Source organism: Sinocyclocheilus anshuiensis, unplaced genomic scaffold (assembly GCF_001515605.1).
Source record: "Sinocyclocheilus anshuiensis isolate Anshui unplaced genomic scaffold, SAMN03320099.WGS_v1.1 scaffold9, whole genome shotgun sequence".
NCBI lineage: Eukaryota > Metazoa > Chordata > Actinopteri > Cypriniformes > Cyprinidae > Sinocyclocheilus > Sinocyclocheilus anshuiensis.
This window is the reverse complement of record NW_015540887.1, coordinates 1447678-1462047: the sequence shown is the minus strand read 5'-3', so window position 1 is coordinate 1462047 and position 14370 is coordinate 1447678. Positions and strand designations below refer to the sequence as shown.

The window sequence follows — 14370 nt, the reverse complement described above, 5'->3', positions numbered from 1 at the left end:
TGGATTAGTCTGAAAGAAGAAAGTCATATACACCTAGGATGCTTGGAGGGTAAGTAAAACACAAGCTAATTTTCATTTTTGGGTGAACTAACCCTTTAAACTATTTACATTCTGAGAATAGACCAATTTCAGTGTTTGCAAACAGTGATGACGGTTTTTGTGGACGGAGCCTATATCTGGTGGCAGAAAATGGCAGTTTTAAAGTAGCAGTCTATGGAAGCCATGGAATAAATGAATAAAAAAGGTAATTTTGAGTTTATATGTCAAAATTCTGACTTTTTTCTTGCAATTCCCAGATTATATCTCACAATTCTGGTAAGAAAAAATCAGCTCGTCATTCTCTCTTTTCCCCTCGGCTCAGAATCATGAGTTTATATCCCACACTTCTGACTTTCCCTCAGAACTGACAAACTCGCAATTGTTGAGTTGAATCAAGTTATAAAGTCCGAACTAGGAGATATAAACTTGCATTTGCAAGAAAAGTAAAAATCAGAATTGTGAGATAAAATAGGTAAATGTTATGTAAAATGTTATAGATTTAAATAGTATTTCATGCTTTAACTGTAGGGCTAATACAATATGTCCCCTATGGGAATATTATATAGACCTATTGTTTAAATCAAATGTATGCTTTAAAAGTAGGGTAATCATAGCAGGTTTCATCCATAGTTTGTCTGTTTAAACGTCTGCGTTTAGCTTCAAATGACGTCTTTGACGACAGTATTATATACAAATTCTTTGCATTCCCATTCTGACATCTAAAGGCACAACAATAAATTTTTTATCTTATTCCATTGATTTTACCCGTTTACCTCAACTTGTTCCCAGTGTTTTTCTGCCACCACAATGCGCGCGCAGCTGCAAGTGACGTAACTGTGATGTGTACTCCAAATTGGTCTATAACCGACTATGAACCAACCAAATATTCACTTATGCAGAGTTCGGATCTTTCCAAGTTGCTAAAATAGTTTGCGTCTGCCAGTCAATCTATATCCTGTGCTACGTACTTTATGAAGCATTAAAGCAACAGCTCTGCTCATCTCTTCTCAAAAAAGTACATTGCAGTTGCTTGATATTACATTTCTAACATTAATTTTCCTCAGTGTAACAATCCTGTAATATTATACTCACTATGCCAATATTTCATATGAAACATCATCATTTCAAAGTACAACTAAACTATCCAACTGCACTGAATGGCTGGCCTCAAAACACATGAGTGCTAGAAGGAAGACAACAACTTTGAGAAGAAGGAAATGATGATAAAACAGGCAGGAATATAACACTCCAGATTAATATCACAATCCAAAACTTCAGCCATTTTATCTTTAATTAAAAAAGCGTTGGGAGGAAATGACTAACAGTGATTCATCAGATACACAATATAACACTCATAGATATCCAAGCATAATGTAAGCACTCAAATCGATCCAGCGACACAACTCTCATTCAACCACTCCACTATGCCGAACAAAAACTCTTCACTGCATCAAAATAATCAGGAATCGCAATGCTGTGAAACTGTTTGCACAATCACAGACTCAAGCTTGTCTTTCCTTTGATCAACTGGAAGGTAAACATCAGTAAAGCAGAGCCATCCTTTTTCTTCAACAAAACAACAGATGAAGCTCAAGGTCTAGTAGTCTGATTTGGTGGAATTTGCTGGTGTGGGCATCTTATAAAGTACAACAACACATCAATCCAAACTTTGGAGAGGACAAATCCACCGGTACTGAAGTCTCAGAACCAAAAACCATGAATACTATTTGATTTAGCTTGATGAAAAAAATTCTTCTGATTAGAATAAAATATCTGTACGAAGAAGTGAAGACATTGTGCCCAATTTCTAAAATCAAAAAACACATGCCGGGGAGTGTCTTAGATTAATAAAGCGAATTATGGCATCCCTCTGCTGATCTGCTCATGCAAGCTGATATAATCCTGTAGTCAGAAAAAGGCTCTAACGATCCCCCGTTAGCTCTCCTGGATTACCTCGGACACAGTTAACAGCCAACAAATTGGTCGAGCAGCAAATTAGTGTGTGCTCGCACTTCTACCAACCTCACCCTTTGTGACCACAAATTGCCATTGCCTGTTTCCAGGCCATATGTCCCATTGGGTCGGCTTGACGAAAAGGCGACAACCTCACCTTCACAGTCTGAAACAAAGAGCTCCAACAACTCCAGAAGGCGTTCATTCCAAACAACTCCAACACATTTTATGAAGTTGTAAATAAAGATAACACAGGTCTGCACATTGAGAAAAAAAAAAATCAATGAATCAAGTATCAAAAGTTTGTTTTAATGACAAAAAGAAGTATTCAAAATGTGTGATTTAAGTTACAGTCTGCAAAGGAGTGGATAAATATGTCCAAATACTCAATTTAATCTCAAAGAACTTTACATAAACACAATGTTATAAACTTTTCTGTTATTGTTTAAAACCCCCACAGATGTAGCAGAAAACATCTGGGTCATGTTTGCATTTTCTCCTGTCACTGGACAATCAGGATTTTGGCATGAATTATTATTACAATTATTAATACGTGTGAAAATTGAGAATTAAACAAATACTGTAGGTGTAACCTGACTCAGGAAGATATGAATCATTCTTAGTGGCAGTTTTTCTGGTGATTAAGGGATGAAAAGAAAAGACTTCTTTACTTTGCACTTTGCTTGTCAAAAGAAATATGCTACAACATCATCATATTTTGTGAGAAAGTGTGACGTGCTACAGAAGACATGCACTATTTTTGGAATAAGCACCCCAAAATTTGTAAGAAACTTGGGTTTCATTTATCAAATATGATGCAGGAGTACATTTTACAAGAAAATAAAATTTCAACATTTCAACATTTGCAACAGGTACTTATAAAATAAATGAACATGAGGAGGTTTAAAGAATTCAAACCAGTATCATGTTTCACTATGAAAAGCTGCAACCCCGTTTAATGTTGAAAAATACTAACGCTGCACATGTGTAAGTGCTTAAATATACAAGGAGACAGGGCCTTTCTGTTAGTCGACTTGGTTTACAGTAATTTGCCAGCTGCCGTTTCCGTTGAGAATGTGTGCGTGGGCTTCCCTCGGGCTCACTCCTCCTCTCTCCTCTCTGCGAGTTTGCTTGCAGATCAACGCCGTTGTGCAAATCGACAGAGAAGAAGACAAGAAATCATGGCTTCTGAAAAGTTTTACTTGCGCTTGCTCACCTTTGTGACCCTATTGACTGTACTGGCACTCTCGGGTAATTTTTTCTCTCTTTTTCTTGCACTTAGCAGCTCACGTTTTCTTTCTTTCTAAAATGCCTGCTAAAAGTTTCTTGCACAGTCTGAAGTATGAATGTGGGCGATTCACCTGATATTGTAAGCAGAAAAGGTGGGAAAGGTCAGTAAATGTACTGTGAGCAGAAATAAATTTAATTGTTTGGTCTGTGGATGTGCACTTTAAAGACAAATAATTATTTTCTATCATCAAACAGCATGTTAAATGTGTGAAAGGAGCTGTAAAAGCAGGAGAGATGCAAAACTTATGAAACATAAACAGTTATGAAATCTCTGCGGTCGTATGTCTCACTAAAATCTTCAAAAGTGAATTGGACACCTACTTGCAGGTTATTAAGACTATATGTTTTTCGTCTTTGCATAGGCTTATGATCCCACTCCCTTCCCCCCGTCTGATTGAGTCAGACTTTCCACAGAGAGTTTGAATGCATGAAAACCACATGTTGAATCAGAATTCATCTGTGGCCTGCATGTCTGACACTAAAGCAATACAATAAACATTAACTAATTAACCAAAAATATAGCCTAACACAAAACACTTAAGAGGAAAAAAAAAATGTGTATAAAATATAATCATATGTGATGTGTCACGCAGGGAATTTTGGGAATGTTCGTTTTAATAATGTCATTGTAAATTATATGGTAATTCATTGTTTTACTTCCACAATTTGACATTGACAGTTTTTACATAAATGTGACAGTATTTTGCTTTTTACTGTAGCATTTTTACAGCTTTTTTCGTAAAAATTACAAAAATGTTAACACTGTATACGTTTGTAATTTAAAAAAAAGTAATTTGTACAAATATATTTTTTTAAATGTATAAAAGATATACATCCTAATTCAGTTTTTGATATTTTCTAGATGTTGCAAGTGAGAAGACTCTGGAAAAACTCTTGATGAAAAAAGGTAAATTTTTTTATTTTATTTTTTTTGTCAGCAAAATATTCACCAGTGCAAGAACATGGAAGACTTTTCGATATAAATTTTCTGAAAACGTGTCTGAATATATTATACAGTTTTGCTCAATTTTGCTAAAATCGTGTCATTTGAAAACATAAACATTAAAGTATGTTTAAGTATCTTCTGAAAACTTTTTTCATAGTCCCACTAATATAAAAATACCTATGGGTGTACCATGACCCTGTCGATTGGCTTTGTCTCCCACTAGTGGACGGTGATGTAAAGCCAGCTGCAGCTGTGGCTGTGACTCCCTCCAGGGCCAAACAGTTCCTGGCCTCCCTTAAAAGACCCAAAAGGAACCTGTGGGACCGCAGCCGCCCTGATGTTCAGCAGTGGATCCAGCAGTTCATGTACATGGGCTTTGATGAAGCAGTGAGTGCTTGTTGTCATTTCTTAAAAATACCATAAACCAGTTTCATCTACTAAAGGTTTTTAAATGATTTATGAGCATCAGGTAGCGACTGATACCACACCTTTATGTCATTCTTTACTGTAAAGTGACTGTAAAGCGCAAAAAAAGCAGATCAGTCATAGCGAAATCCTTCTCGCAAATGACTCCTTGCAAATGAAGCCAGGTGCAAATCACGTGCCTGCGTTCAGCCGGTAAATAATCGTATCTGACATTCAATAATAAGAGGTCACTGGGGTTGGCTATAAATACGCGCATCTCTTCATGAGCGCAGCGCTGGTTACACTGGCACCTGGTTTCACCTGCACATTCCGGGGGTAGGGGGGTTAGAGTTAGGAACCCCCTGGAGGACCGGGTGAAGCTGGAAGTAGGGCTAATAAGCCTGCAAGGTAGGTGGGTGGGAACCAGGGGGAGCCCTAGATAGTAATCAACATTTTTCTTTTTTTAAATTACGTGTTTCCAAAAATAGACTTACCAACAGTCATATCACTTTACATCACATTCAACAAAGTACCAAAAAGTACCATGGTGTTTTGAACATAAACAATGTAAATATCATGGTATATGTCAGTATCGTGCTACCATGGTATTACCATTTGATGCTCTCACTGTACTATGGTAGGCTACTGCCAAACAGTATAGAGCTATTTGTGTGAGCGTTTCATTACAGAGCTGCAGCTTCTATTGATTTATGTGTGTTTGTAATATCAAATAGTCTAATATAGAGACATACTATGTAAACGGGTACATTTTTAATATAAGAATGTCAATGGTTATATTATCTTTAAATATAATGATGAATAGCTCAATGCTTTTGATACTCAATTAGGCTGGTTTTAATATCAGTTACTGAAATGTAAGTAATATGCTATTTTAACTTCAGTCGAACCAATTTCCATAAAGATATAGTTTATACAACACTGTCTCTGTATATTTCATTCGTTTCTTGATGTTTGTGAAAATGTTTGTCCGTAAACGCACGGCTTTATTTTTCCAGCCTGCATCTGGAGGGTGCTTTGTAAGCATCAATAAGCGATCCCTTTGTGTTTTCTTTAGGTTAGGGCAGGGGTGCCCAAACTCGGTCCTGGAGGGCCGGACACGGACAAGGAGCAGGTTTTGTGTGAATGGGCCTAGAGCAGGGGTGCTCAAACATGGTCCTGGAGGGCCGGTGTCCTGCAGAGTTTAGCTCCAACTTGCCTCAACACACCTGCCTTCAAGTTTCTAGTATGCCTAGTAAGAGCTTGATTAGCTGGTTCAGGTGTGTTTAATTGGGGTTGGAGCTAAACTCTTCAGGACACCGGCCCTCCAGGACCGAGTTTGGGCACCCCTGGGTTAGAGTTTCTTTACTAAAACAACTTTAAAATTTTCTCGGCTTGCTCAATTCTTCAGGTTCCAGTTTCTTTACTAAAACTATTTTTGAAGGATGTAACCACTTCCATAAATATTAAATGAACAATACATACGGAATAATGTGCAAACAGCCAGTTGTTATTTCAAAATAAACACCAGGTGGACTCCTGATGAGAAACCGTCCCCTTGGAATTATAAGATTCTATCTGCATTCCGAGTACTTTTTGAGATATTGAGCTTCAAAAAATTTTGCATGCCATTCAACTGTGTATAGAACCTTTTTTTTTTTTTAATAAAAAGTCCCAAAATGTATACAACATTAATCACATAATGTAAATAAGTTGGCACAGAATAAGAATATGTGAATAACTCAAAAACACGAGCACAGCTATATGTAGGAATGTCCTGATTGACTAATCAAATGTATAAAATGTCATGTTTTTATGTATGTGACATCTTGTTTCAGACTTCTGGGATTTATATTTATGGTTGAACCTTTTTCCTCCCATTTCCTTCAGAGACTTGAAACGGATCTGGCCTACTGGATGGACCACTACCGCTCCAGTGACCAGGGTCGCCAGCATCACTATGATGAAAACTCTCCCATAGGGCCTCGCAGCGCTGGCTCTTACAGGCACGGGGCAAACGTCAATTATGACTACTACTAAAACAACAAAGACATAACCGCTCTGATTTAACAGTGCTTCTTCCTTCTGTAGCTTGTACTTCCTTTTGTAAATGAAGATAACTTTTCAATTTTAAAAGTTCACACATAAATGAAGAATGTCATCATTTACTTGAAAATGACAAAATCATACCAGACAAATATCATAAAAGTAGCCTATAGAGTTGAGAACCACTGCCATATATACCATATGCTACCTTTATGTGAAGAAAAGACTGAAATTTAAGTCATTACCAATAATCTTTTGGACCAATGAGTAAATGATGACCGGCTCATTTCTGGGTGAACTTGGTGTCTGTCTGGTGTTGTTTTCAAAAGGCTGGAAAGAGTGTTACAATAAAAACCACAGCACCTAGGTTGTTTGTTTGTTTGTTTTTGAAAGAAATTAATACTTTTATTCCACAAGGACGCATTAAATTGATCAAAAGTGACATTTACAATCCTACAAAAGATATTTTGAACTTTCTATTTATAAAATTCACAAATTGATAAATGTTTCTTGAGCAGCAAATCAGTATATTAGAATGATTTCTGAAGGATCATGTGACACTGAAGACTGATGCTGAAAATTCATCTTTGCATCACAGGAATAAATTACATTTTAAAATGTTCAAATAGAAAACAGTTATTTTAAATTTGTATTAACATTGCACAATATTACGGTTTTTACTTTATTTTTGATCAAATAAATGCAGCCTCGACAAACCAAAAATGACTCCTGACATAACACAGACAAAAATCAGTGATGAACGGAGAAAAGCGATATAAACGGGAATGCAGAGATAAAATAAAATGTGATAAATACAATACAAATGTGAAATGACTTTTCATTAAGCAGAAGGACAGAGAAAGTGAGACTAAAAATAGAATACAGTGAAAGTCACAGTAAATATTTTTTATTAAAATATTATTTTCACCTGAAATCAATTATAGGTTCAAAGTTCTGTATGAAGTTTCACAAAGGTAACAACAGCTTTTGCTCAAAATCATCACAAAGTTTAAAGCAGAAAGAACATTTTCCAAAGCTGTTTTTCATCCGTGTCCTCAAATTTCTTGACAGAGCTGGATGAGGTTTCCAGCTCCAGACCAGACATTCGAGATCTTTAAATAGTTTGCAAACGCTAATTTTCTACAGGTGTCCATTTAGCAATAACACAACGCTAGCTTTGACAATGATAAAAAAATAAGATCACATCAATTAAAACGGCACAGAATGTAAACACACAACACAAATGCACATGAAGATCTAAGCTTGCTTTAAATAACATACAGACGACTGACAAACCAAAGTGCAAGGCAAAGTCTGTAAATCGGATATCTTTGAGGCACATTTGACTGAAAAACAAACTCTTTAGAGACAGCTCTCTGCCTGAGCTGCTTTTCAAAACATTTGCGAAAAGCATCAGAAAAATTCCTTTTTTTAATTTATTTATTTTTTCAAAAAGATGGATCTGAAAGTGGGAGGTGGGAGACCCACGCTGTAAAATGGTTGCTGGACGTCTAAGGTCCTTCAGTATCCCAGCATCCCTGAGATCAACACAATTCATCAGTTGTGTCTGGGTCTTCCTTTTTTCATCCGTGCAGCTTTGGGTTTGGGTATATACTGATTGTTGGCTTGATGCTCCAGCTCTCTGCTGAAGTACTGGATGGTTTTGTTCAAGCCTTCCTCCAGTGGCACCTGCAAACACACAAATCACATCTTATTAAACGGACTGTTCCAACTATGAATTATGATAGGATCAACCATATTTGAGACTGTCGTAAAAATAACAAAACACACACTAGTGACTGTACACATACTATGTAAATGTGCCTACGGTTAGACTAATGAACAACTAGGAAGAATGAATATTCCTGATTATTAATATAAATAATTTATAATATTCATAAAAATTCAATAATTATTAATATTACTACTAGGAACAATTATAATGATTAATGTAAAGAATTTTATTATAAATTAACATGTAAAACCATCATAAAATTAAAGGCATGTTTCTTGTCTTATTATAGAGCATATTAAATAAATAAATAGATAAAAATTAGTGCTGGGCAACGATAAATCGCATCCAAAATAAAAGTTTTTATTTATATAATAAATGTGTGTGTACTGTTTATATTTATTATGTATATATAAAGACACACACATACAGTATATATTTATATATAAATATATTTAATATATAAACATAAAATGTTTCTTAAATATTTACATTCATGTGTGTGTATTTATATATACAAAATAAATATACACAGTACACACACATATATTATGTACACAAAAACGTTTATTTTGGATGCGATTAATCGTTGCCCAGCACTAATAAAACAAACTATAAATGTATAAGAATAATAGAAAAAATAAAAACAATAAATATATAAATAAAAGTAAATCTATTAAAAAAAATCTATAAATAAAAAAAAATCTACATACCCACATTTTTGGGTAAAATTGCCCTAATATTCATGATGCTCACCACAGGTTCCCAGCCCAGAAGCATTTTGGCCTTGCGGATATCTGGCCGTCTTCTCTGTGGATCATCCTGTGCTTCTGGAAGGAACTGAATATGACTGCGGCTCACTGAGGAGACAATCAGCGGCGTGCTGTTCCTTTAATCATAGATTCTAAAACCTCATTTGCAATTTTATACAATTTCTACTTACCAACTAGACTCTTAATAAGCTGTGCAAACTCTAGTATAGTGTGTTCCTCTGGATTGCCCTAGAAGCAAAGAGAAGAGAAGAGAAGTCTTTTTTAGATTTATAATAGTTGTCCAGTCCATATAGCATAAATGTACTTGTTTAAACATGACAAACATATTTTCATGTAATCAAATTGCCTGTTTTTGTGTCTTGGTTAATATTAATTACTATAACAATGATCAATAGTATATTTGTAAATTAACACTATATTATTACAAACTGTAAAAGAAAGAACAATAAAATCTAGTGCTGAATCGCTTAAAATGGAATGCACAGGTTTTTGCAATTAAGCATTTAGTCATTTAGCACAGTGTTTCCCAACCGGGGTGCCGTCTGTCGAGAGCAGGGGTGCCGTGTAAAAAATCCTTTTTTAAATATTTTTAAATTGCTAAAATAAAAAAAAAAAACATCTATTATATAATATACATTTCTGATGTCGCCAATAATTAAAGATGCACCGAAATTTCGGTGATCATATCGAAGTTAGAAATTCAAATATCGTGACAAAATTAATTTTGTAGGGTGCCACAAGTTTGTTAAAATTTCCAAAGGGTGCCGCGACTGAAAAAAGATTGGGAAACACTGATTTAGCAGACGCTTAATCACAATTCATTTTAAAGATCTAGAAATGTTGTTGTTTTTCTCCTTTTTATTTGCGTTTGAATTGTTGTCTTTTAGTTGTTGTGATCATTTTTTTTTTTAAATAATTAAGCTAAACTAAATGAAAATTGTAAAAAAAAAAGTACAAATACAAAAGTAAAAAGTAAATTTGAAAAGTTGAAGTAATTATTTGAAAGTTATGTTAACTACAATAAACCTGTACTGACGCCTCAGTTAGGAAGTTTTTTTTCTTCTCAGTTTCTAAGGATAAAATGATAACTAGCCATTCAACATTACAGTACAACTGAAAGCCAGGCCTAAACTCTTAATTACTGGATTGTTTCTATTTATCATATATTAACAATTACAGAGTATTTTTTTAATAAACAGTGTACTATAACAACTCGATGAGTGAATAATGCCTGAAGGCAAAATGCTAAACTCACCAGGTTAACTGGACTACTGATGTTACTGTTCATCAGGGACACCAGGCCATTCACCAGATCACTGGGGGAAAAAGAAACAACTAAACTAGAGTATGTGGCATCACGACAAAGCACAGTGAAAGAACAATGCAGATGCAATGACTTCATCTGAAGTGACGTGCAAATGAACGAAATGGAAATAAAATGATAAACTATTTAAACTCATTAATTCAATAGAAGCCTTTGGCAATTTGCAAATCTGGCTGTATGAATGAGTCACAGTTCATTTTCTCTTCAGGGTGTTCAGACACACATATGTGAATTCCTTCAGTGTGTGTGTGTGTGTGGGCATGAACACAGCGGGGCAGCAGAGATCTCGCTAACACACCAGTGCAGCAGCCATTCAAACCTTCAGATTCAATAACAGATTTTCATTTAATGTAAGAGTTTCAGCACACATCCAGTCCATTCAGTCTCAGAGAGGAGACAGCATAATGACCATTAATAACAGTCTCAAGTGCTGTCATCTACACCTCCACAAGGACAAAAGAACCAAACTAACCCTGCTAGTGCAGATCAAGTGTAAATCACGATGCTTAAGAGCTTTTAATTGTACTTGCCATGACTTAACTGGATGCAATGCAGATTGTGAATGTGAATAATGAATGGTTAAGGCTCGCAAGGTCAGTTGAGGAACTGGGAAGGACAAACTTGTGGACATTTATATTTTATTAAAGCCTTGAGAGTCCCAGCAGCTTACGGCAAGAGGAAGCTTAAAAAAAAAAAGAAGTGTGCAATATCCCTTAAGTTCAGTTGTCTGCCTCCACCAACTACTCTAATAACTGCCCAATACACATGAGAAGTGATAAAGCATTTATTCGATCAATTGGTTTCTATAGACCCTTTTTTGGCCCAAAATGCCACTCGTTGTAATGGTATGGCTCTTCAAAAATCCTTTGATTAGTCATTATTGTGTCAAGTGAAACAGTTTTGCTGCTTGACACAGTAATGGTTCAGTGTGGCTTGTTGGAAAAATTGCTAGTTGCTTACAAATAATAGTTTTTGGTAGGGCTGGCTCGATACCACTTTTTCAGGACCGATCCCGATCCGATATAAAAAATTAACGATATCTGCCGATATCGAACCGATACCAGCGCAGTTTTTTTTAAATCAGTGTAGAATTTCTATACCTCAGTGTGTGTTGACCTGATCATCACTCTTTTGTATGTTACACACATTCTACTAAATATAGACAGCTTCATTATAAAGGAAAATAACAAAAAAAAAATATATATATAATCATAATCTATGACAGAAATACTACAATAAACTAGGTTAATGGATAATTCAGTAGCAAAAGTTACTCTAGAAAAATCATGAGTGCACAATAATTGTATAAAATCCTAAACTTTTAGTGAAAAAAAAAATACATTATTTAGTGGGGATCAAATAAAAGTGAATAAGTGTAGGACTAAATCTGGAACACACTGCTCTTTGTATTGTTGCAAAATACATGCATGAAAAACAAGTCATATATTTATATATAAATATATACTATAGTCAACATTTGAAGTGGATCAAAACCTTTCATCAAAGTTGTCCTAAAACCAAAACAATACCCGTTCTTGTCTTAAGACAACTTTGATGAAATTTTTGATCCACTTCAAATGTTGACTACTGTATAAATTAAGACATTTCTTTTAAATGTATAGCAGAGTAATGAGGCAGCAACATATGATAGATAAGACGAACAAGAAAGGCTTTTAATAATCTTTCATTGTGCAAAAGTATTATGATACTAAAGGCTCCAAATAAAGAGCATATGCTTATGCGCATCCCGTGCGCAGAATGACGCGCTTGAAGCAACACGGAGTCACAGCGCGCAGCATAGAAAAGTTCAAAGCACAAAGTAAAGATATATTGATGCGTAGTGTATTAAATATGTGCGTTAGTTTATTGAGCCTTTTCTTTTAACAGTTTTACATTTCAGTTACTGTGCTCGTGACACTACATGCCCTAGAATCTAGAAAAAAAATAAATAAATACAAAATAAAAATAATAATAATTAAAATACTCAAAGTCATAAGAATGGTTCATCCAAGAACTATAATTCTGTCATTATTTTCTGACAAAACTGTTTGTGTTCCATGGTTAAAGAAAAAACAAAAACAAACAAACAACCGGTTTAGAATAATATGAGGGAATAAATAAGGGCAGAGTTTTTATTTTTGGGGTGAACTATTCCTTTTAGATGTGCGCCAAACACAAGCCACAAGAGTTGCCTTTGATCTGTCAATACAGCTGGAATGATAGATGTGAATTGGTCTCTTTCCCTTTAAAAACACTATGAGATCAATCATACTGGTCCATCTTCTCTTCACTGAGTGTACACTGCTTATTTAAGATAACACTACCGTATTTATCTGTAGGATGAATCAGCCCAGAGCTGCAGTGCTATCTCCTTGAGCGGTGTGGGCTCTGACCCTGAGAGGGATATCAGAGCCTGTGGAAATCCAAGTTTTCAAACAAGTGCCACGTTTATATATGAGTTCACTTTACCTCCGATCATCTCATCCTTTCTTTAGTGTGATGTTTGACTGATGTCTTTTCCTCCAGACCATATGCATATTAATATTTAACTTTTGATATTGAAACTAGCAACAACAATTGTGCAATTACACTTGTATTGCTATCAGCTACTGGAATTTGGTATTGACAACCTTATTAGTAAGTATATAAGAGCAGCTCAGCCTGCATCTTTCCTGCTTTTCATAGGGACAATAATGTCATTAAAACTGATACAACAAGCCGTGAAATGTCTTAAACCACAAAGGAGAAAAAAGCTGATTTTACCAAGACTTAGATAACAGAGAAACATCACAGATAAGATGGCCAAGATGGTATGAGGTACCATGTTTGGGAACATTGAGTGAAACTACATGCTGCTTGTATGGGACGCCTTCAATATGTTAAATTGGTGATACTGCCTTCTTTTAAATGTGATGCAACACAATTTCTAATCCGGTTTGGCCAACCCTGCTCTTATCTACTGCTCTTCTTTTAAAGGTCGAGGTTCTGCTGTCCAAAAGACCGAAAATGTGTTTAAATACAGAATCAATATTTCCTGAGGCAAACATTTGAAAGTTCAAAACTGAAAGTCAAGGTTGAAAGATTTTTAATTTGTATAGATTAGTGCATCAAGTTTTCCAATTCATAACTATTTCACATTTTTGGAAATTGGTAGTGAAATTTGTATGATCATTCAAATCATACCAATAAATGTGAAATTGCCAACTCGTAAAAAGTAACATTTTCAGATGAAACTGAGTTAAAATGTTCTTTTATAAGCTAGAATACCAAGAGCTGTAAACAATTTCAGTCAGTTTCAAAGAATCACATAGAGCATGTTGGGCTAGTTTCCTGACTTACTAAAGACTCTTTATGCTGTTTATTTCTTTATGTTAGTGATATTTGTGTAGGTATTATTATCATTTAACACACTGAACAAAAACACTGCTTAAAGCACTTCAAGAAAATTTAAAATACTCTATATATAACTTCTATAACATTAATGTGCTTGACGTTTTTGTATCCAAGGTGATTCATTTAAGGTATACATTCTGGGGCCTGTTTCATAAAACAAGTTTACCAAATAGGCCAGGCTTATTTCAATTAGTCTGACTAATTTTGAACCAAATCAACTGACGATAAGTCAGACTAACTGAAATAAACCTGGCTCATTTGGTAAACTTGTTTTATGAAACAGCCCCCTGGTTCTGTGGCCTAAGATGGCTGTGCCTGCAAATCACATGATCTGTTCACCAAAAATAGTTATTTGTGTATCAGTTTTACTTTATTTTATTTTATTTATGTTTAAGAAGAAAATAAGAAGACTCATAATACTCAGACACCATATATCAAAATGTAAATAATTACATATTTTACAAACTGCGCC

General features: G+C 35.0%; 2 protein-coding genes across 3 annotated transcripts in view; one reads left to right on the top strand and one right to left on the bottom strand.

Annotated features, from left to right (window-relative positions):
- Window positions 1-3094: 3094 nt before the first annotated feature.
- On the top strand, window positions 3095-7043 carry ecrg4a (ECRG4 augurin precursor a). Its single transcript, XM_016486469.1, has 4 exons — window positions 3095-3243; window positions 4145-4189; window positions 4452-4615; window positions 6521-7043. The coding sequence occupies exons 1-4, from the start codon at window positions 3174-3176 to the stop codon at window positions 6668-6670; spliced, it is 429 nt and encodes a 142-aa protein (XP_016341955.1). The 5' UTR covers window positions 3095-3173; the 3' UTR covers window positions 6671-7043.
- A 541-nt stretch (window positions 7044-7584) lies between these two features.
- The window catches only part of uxs1 (UDP-glucuronate decarboxylase 1), a 76935-nt gene continuing 70149 nt past the window's right edge, over window positions 7585-14370 (bottom strand). For both annotated transcript variants that reach the window (XM_016486467.1, XM_016486466.1), the window contains 4 exons: window positions 10437-10497; window positions 9352-9409; window positions 9165-9268; window positions 7585-8365 (listed from right to left, as the gene is read on the bottom strand). In XM_016486467.1, coding sequence (XP_016341953.1) covers window positions 8234-8365; window positions 9165-9268; window positions 9352-9409; window positions 10437-10497 — 355 coding nt within the window. In that variant the 3' untranslated portion in view covers window positions 7585-8233. The remainder of the gene's footprint in view (window positions 8366-9164; window positions 9269-9351; window positions 9410-10436; window positions 10498-14370) is intronic.